The 7,179-nt window shown below is 41.9% G+C and overlaps 1 protein-coding gene across 1 annotated transcript; it reads right to left on the bottom strand.

The window, feature by feature from the left end:
• Positions 1-2,039: 2,039 nt before the first annotated feature.
• On the bottom strand, positions 2,040-4,927 carry LOC109883724 (uncharacterized). Its single transcript, XM_074933795.1, is given in 6 exon segments — positions 2,040-3,222; positions 3,485-3,568; positions 3,571-3,651; positions 3,790-3,906; positions 4,021-4,117; positions 4,604-4,927. Coding segments are annotated over 6 exon segments (1,182 nt in total). The 5' UTR covers positions 4,825-4,927; the 3' UTR covers positions 2,040-2,640.
• Between the last annotated feature and the right edge of the window lie 2,252 nt (positions 4,928-7,179).

The raw sequence follows: 7,179 nt of genomic DNA on the forward strand, positions 1-7,179 counted from the left end.
AGACAAATGTTTTCTATTAGACCACACTCTGAAAAGCTGTTTGAAATTGTTGCCCAAAGAAGGTATTGGATCTTGAATGCTCACCATGGAGAATGAAGATGGTCATTTACCCTAGCCAGGCAGCTGCCCATAGACCGCGCACGCGCACGCACACGCACACGCACACGCACACACACACACACACACACACACACACACACACACACACACACACACACACACACACACACACACACACACACACACACACACACACACACACACACACACACACACACACACACACACACAGAGAACATGAGCCCTACCGTAGGATTAATCCAAACCCAAGCAAATGTGACCACAGTGTCATATTAACAAGTCAAATTGGTAGGCCTCTAATTTAAGCATGACCTTTAACATCCAGCGCTGTGACATCATACTGTACACTGAAAGACACAGAGGTCCTGGGGTCCACCTGCTCTTTAAAGTCTCCACAAAAGGCTAACCATTAAAAACTAACCCTGTTGTAAGCTGGTAGTAGTATCTTCCATGTGTGTTGTGTTGAATTCAATTTTACAGAACTTGTGGACATCAGAGCACATAAGGAAGAATATGAAACAACCCTAGTTCTGCTTAAACCAACTTGTCGTTCTCTTGCTAAACATGGCCATGACATATTGTTGTTATTTACAGTAACAGTCAAACATTCAGGTTGTCAACAACTGATTTCACCACAATAACATTTTAATGAAAACGAGAATTGGTCGTTGTTTTTTCTAACCTTTGGTTTCAGTAGAACAGCTGTGAGCTAGTTTTATTCTCTGTTGTGGTTGAGAGTAGAAGAGGGGAAATGTGCTCTGCCTCTGCTGCTAACCACACTCTTCAGAAGAAGTCACTACGTGTCAAAAGCACCACTAGTGGTTCGACAAAGGTACGACAAAGGAAAAGTACAAAATGGACAACGTTCTGAATAAGAAATTACCCTTGCTGTAAATTACATTTTCTAAACGTCTGCCTCTTTATAGTACCAGTGTTGTTAACCCACAAGGTGAATATGCCCCTACAGGTGCAGATCTAGGATGAATTTGCCCACAAATCCTAACCTTGGGGGAAATGCTTATGCAAATCAGATGCAGAACTGACCCAAGACAAGCGGGTGCTACACTGTTGTTGTTTAACCAGTCCCCTCCCTGATCTATACTCGTTCACAAGCAGCAGGAGCGCATTTGGTACAATTTTGTATGTAAATCTGTGACACTCCATTCAGTATGATATGTTCCATTTCTTATGGTATGTATGAGTTTGTGGATGTCCATCACCCATTTCGTATGATATGTTACAAATTACAGTTCGTATTATATTACGAATTTGCAAAACGTACAATACGTTACGATTTTGTAAAAACGTGTGCTGTTTGCTAGGCTAGGGTTACGGGTTAGGTTAAAGCGTTAAGGGAACCTAGTCAGAGATCAGTGACATGTAATCATTCATCTCTAAAACTCTACTACTTCTGCCATCTTATCTGCTCTAGAAGAAAACACTGGGGCCAGGTGGCAATTGGATATTTACCCTGAAGACAAAAATGCCTTGCTAGTTAGTTTTAAAACGATCTGACAGATGGTCTGAAGAAAAGCAAAACCACTGGGCACAGACATCAATTCAATGTTGGTTCATTGAAATGGAAACATTGAGTCATTGTGCCCAGTGGGAAGGTCTTGAGTCCTGCATTTTACATTAGAGTTTAGAAAATTCACTCAAGCCACACTTTGAGAGAAACTCTATAAGTGAGGCCACGTTTCTTGCTTTGCATTTCCTAGACGACCTTTGAGGCTTGAATCAAAGAAGCCAAATGTTGGCTCCTTGGAGAAAGCAATTGGATTAAACTTAAACGCTTGAACTTCTGGCCAATTGTATATTGTAGACAATTGAGATACCACAGTAAAAATATATTCAAGAGACCCAGGCTTGCACTGTCTGAGGGTGTATTCCCTGCCTACCCTCTGATCGAACACCTGGTCTGTAAAACCAAGAGCCAGTGAAACCAAGAGACTGTAAGATGCAATGCAAAGTTTTTTTAATGCAGTAATTTTGATCTACAAGGAGAGTGTTTAACAAATTTATACAGGAGGTAAAGGCCTTTATACAGACGGAAACAGATTATACAGAAGACTCCGGAGCAGAATACACAAATAAATACATGTGTCTTTTTAAAACAGTCAGTCCCAGTCCCCCAGGGAAATATAACTTAAAGAAATACTGGATATTTCACCCATTGGATTTCTCCTTAACTCCAACAATGAGTGGAAAGATTTAAAGCAACCTTACAAATCCACTAGCTGTCAATTAGTGACAGCAAATTAAGGTGTCAATAACAGCATCTCCCACAAGCCAATGCAGGAACGCAAAATCGTAGACCTGTAAAAGGAGATTAACTAACTTTGGTTTGAAACCCCAAGATGAGGTACACGCTAGCTAGCCTTGTCTCCGATCAGTTTATGCTGTATAGCCATTGGTAATCGGCACTGCTGGGACAGCCTATCAATATAAAGCATAATGTACTGTATTCACTTAACACTACACTAAATAGCAGTGAGTTCATAATAGGTTGGATCATTGATTAATGGGATGTGAGATCCCAATGGGATGTTCAGAATCAGATCAGACACTGATCAACTGGGGGAACAGTTCGTTGGCGAACACGTCATCCCAGGACCCCTCTGAGCAGAGGGGGGATGACATGTCGCTGATGGGGGAAGGGGACCGCTCGTATCCGGAGTCGCTGTAGGCATCCATCAGGTAGGCACCAGTCTTCTCTAGGCTACCCATGGCCAGGTCAGAGGTCAGCGAGGACACAGAGAGGAAGTCATCCAGAACCCCATGATTTTTAGGGATGATGACCACTTCTTCCGGCTCATCTTTGACACACACGTCAACCTCATCGGCCACAGAGAAGACCTCAACCATCTTTATCCCTGTCACACTCTCCTCGTGATTCACTTCCTGCTGCCCAAGGACACACACCACCTCCACAGGCTTGGTGTAGATGTGGTCAAAGTGGATCAGTTCATTAAGGGCCTCCAGCTTAACTGGTGTGGCCCCCAGAGCTGCAGGTGAGGGGGCAGGTACTCCTCCCCCCCCTCCGACCAGCAGCACCGCCTGCTCCTGGATCTCCTGCTCACCACACTCCCTGAGGAACAGCTCTGGGTGAAGGATGTCAAGAATGCCCAGCAAGAGATCAGACTGGAGGGGAGAGGGAGCGAGCAGGTTACAACTCTGAACAGGGAATGGCAGAACTGGAACTTACCAATAGGCAAGATGAGCATTATAAAAGCACTTTGAGCTACTGGAAAATGGACTAGACTAAATGAAGCCAATCAATGACTATAAAGTACTGAATATCCATCTCCATTTGATAAAGCACTTATCCATAGCTTACATTACAGTAGTCATGCATTAGCTGTAGCAGACAAAAATAGTGTCCATAGTGGTCTACGTGTTTCACCTCAGAGTCTGTAGAGTCAAGACTATCTGTATCCATTGGGAAATCTTCAGATTTGAGAATTGCTGGGCCTGCACCTGCTGCAGAGGCACACATAGCCTGAGTACTGCAGACTCAGAAGACCCGATCCCCAAAACTGCATCAATCCCATTGGACTCCAACACCTGAGCCTGGGGGGTGGGGGGTGGGAGAGGAGTGAAGAGTTATAAACTAACTGGCTCTGACAGCCAGGTGGCGCATCTGTCTGTCGTCCCCCCCCCCCCCCCCCCAAATCTTCTGCATTACCAATAACTCACAAATCTGCTTACATTCTCTTTGGCCTCAAGGGTGTCCAACCCCAGCCTCTGTCTCAGTTCCTCGTTCTCGTTCACCATACCGCACATCTTTTGCCGTAACAGCCTGTTTTCAACATGAAGTTTCTGGTTCTAGAGAGGAGAGAGAAAGAGATACAATTATAATTCTAACACCTTAGTTTAGGAATAAGAGCAATAAATAGCAGTCATTAACACCATGACAATTTATGGACAGAATTTATTTACCTCCAGTTCCATCACCAGAACTTGCTCTTCCAGCTCACCCATTTTGGCTTTTTTTCTGTCTCTGGCCGTTTGGGCTGCAACTCTGTTCTTGAGTTTCCTGAAGAGGAAATATTATCTTTTGAAATTGCTGACAAAGCAAGATGACTGACAGGAACGGGAGAGAGTTATTGCACAATCAGCCGCCATGTTCCTGTCATGCAGGCAGAACAGGTTCCAAATTTCCAGAAACAGGGTGGGAGCAATAGGCTGACTCCTCAAATCTGTTGATATGCGAAGCCGGGTAACATGACAGGCGGAGTCGACGAATAAAAAAAGGTAAATCTACCATAGTATAATTTTGAATGTGCAGGATTTATTCTTAGCAGTTACTGGAAAGACATCGATGACATTCATGGGAATCTGTCCATTTGTGTGGCGTAAGGAGTAGCCGGCTCCCTTTGGTCAACCAATCAATTCACAATTGTTCACCTTTGGTATCACGAGATCGATATGATCGCACCTGACTTCAATAATAATTCATTTATATAGCCATGAGAATAACGTTACAACTAAATACACCAAATTGGCTATTCATGAAACTAACCTGCGAAGTTGCTTTTCTTCTGGGCTCAAATGAGTGAGTCTCTGTCTTTTTCGCAGGGGTGGCCCAGTTGTCGAATTTGAGTCGGAATCTGACGAATTCGCTTGGTTTTGCGACGGCAAAACGACAGAAATTGACCGGCTGTAGCCCTGTGTTGAGCTAGAAGAGCCATTCTGTTGCCCAGATATCAAGAGGACTTTATGTCCCGCTGTCCCCACGACCATATTATTTATCCTTATAGACTTCAGAAATATTGGGGTAGCTTCAAAGAAACCTAAGGTTTATTTAGGTCTTTCTATCCCTGTCAGTTCTCAAATATAAAAAAAGGAGTTCCGCTTCCAATCTATTTCTACAGTCGTGGTGAAATCTGATAGGCTGAAAGACATTGCAATACTTTCACAGTATGCTCTATGATTGGCTGCAGGGCTCATGCAATTTGCATTCAAATTTCACCCTGCGTTCGCAGTAAAATGCCTGCCTCTTGTTCATGGAAGGTGTAATTTCCCATCTAACCTACGCTTGGCACAAATAACAAACCCGACCCATTTAAAATTCCCAGCAAAAATACTTAGAGCCAAAAGTATTGAGGTTATTCACCCTGGGTTATTACTTTATTTTTCTAAACGAACTTTAGTTCTCAAAATAGCCATACAGTAGATGTACTTGTATTCAGTGGTGGAAAAAGTACTCAAATGTCATACTTGAGTAAATGTAAAGATACCTTAATAGAAAACAGTAAAAGTGAAAGTCACCCAGTCACCCAGTTTTTGGCAACATTTTTTAAATAAAAGGAAAATGTACGCTCGTCACGCTGCACCTTGGTCTTCTTCCAGCAACGGCCGTGGCAGATGGACTATTGTATAGGTTCTTTATAGAATAGTCATTGCAGGAGATTGTTGTTTTCACCTTGCCACTACAGTCCCATTAATTTTGTCCTCCCCATTCAATAGCCAATACAGTTTGCATATCCATATTGAATTTTGATTATGTCCCTGCCATTGCACATCTGGCATCCATCTCACTCATAGTGGATAACTTTCAGGTCAAATAATGGAAAATAACTGTTTTGTAGCTTGTGATGCAAAAGGATTTGTGATTTTCATCATGTATCCTACTGGGGGAATTCATATGAATTCTTATTAGTTTTTGTTTTATTATTCCCCATACCTTATTCAATAGTGGGACATATTCAACATTTCTTCAAAGAAGGTGTGGCTTGGAATCCAGTTTTATATACAGTACCAGTCAACAGTTTGGACATACACTACCGTTCAAAAGTTTGGGGTCACTTAGAAATGTCCTTGTGCTTTTCTTTCAAAACCATTTTTTTGTCCATTAAAATAACATCAAATTGATCAGAAATACAGTGTAGACATTGTTAATGTTGTAAATGACTATTGTAGTCATGGAAACGGCAGATTTTTTTATGGAATATCTACATAGGCGGACAGAGGCCCATAATCAGCAACCATCACTCCTGCACGTTGTGTTAGCTAATCCAAGTTTATCATTTTAAAAGGCTAATTGATCATTAGAAAACCCTTTTGTGATTATGTTAGCACAGCTGTAAACTGTTAAAGAACCAATAAAACGGGCCTTCTTTAGACTAGTTGAGTATCTGGAGCGACAGCATTTGTGGGTTCGAGTACAGGCTCAAAATGGCCAGAAACAAATAACTTTCTTCTGAAACTCGTCAGTCTATTCTTGTTCTGAGAAATTAAGGCTATTCCATGCAAGAAATTGCCAAGAAACTGAAGATCTCGTACAACACTGTGTTCTAGTCCCTTCACAGAACAGCGCAAACTGTCCCTAACCAGAATAGAAAGAGGAGTGGGAGGCCCCGGTGCACAACTGAGCAAGATGACAAGTGCATTAGTGTCTAGTTTGAGAAACAGATGCCTCACAAGTCCTCAACTGGCAGCTTCATTTAAATAGTACCGGCAAAACACCAGTCTCAACATCAACAGTGAAGAGGTGATTCCGGGATGCTGCCCCCCACCCGACAAAATGAGAAAGCATCATTCTGCACTAACTGTAATTTTTATTCAGACATTTGGAACTACACAAATAAATAATCAGAACATTTAAAACTATATAAATATAAAAATATATACAAAAATAAGACTCATATATATCAAAAGAAGTACCAAAGACAAATAGAAACACATTTTTGTTGATTTGGCACTCGAGCATCAATACATTACCCATCCTCCAACACTATCAACCAAGAGTCAATACTAAACCAATTCACCTTGGTTGTGTGCAGACTGGTTTTATATTATTCTTAACGATTTCGCACAAACCAGAAAAAAATGCAATAATATGTCTGTGAAACTATATATTGACAGTATTATGAATGAATTGTGGTTTATGTGGTAGCATTTCATAGTGTGACTGATTTTACTAATTATACTAATTTACTATTTGTGACTGATTTTATAGTACTGTACAAAGTTAGAGGTGTGATATTTGAGAGATTTCCCCCGCTCCCCCTACCTCGGGCTTCCAGTGGGGAGACCTGAGGTCAACCTATCCCTGCCCCCCTCACCATCTCGTACTTCTGAGTGGGAGACCTTCCC

This window comes from Oncorhynchus kisutch, linkage group LG3, assembly GCF_002021735.2.
Source record: "Oncorhynchus kisutch isolate 150728-3 linkage group LG3, Okis_V2, whole genome shotgun sequence".
Taxonomy (NCBI): domain Eukaryota; kingdom Metazoa; phylum Chordata; class Actinopteri; order Salmoniformes; family Salmonidae; genus Oncorhynchus; species Oncorhynchus kisutch.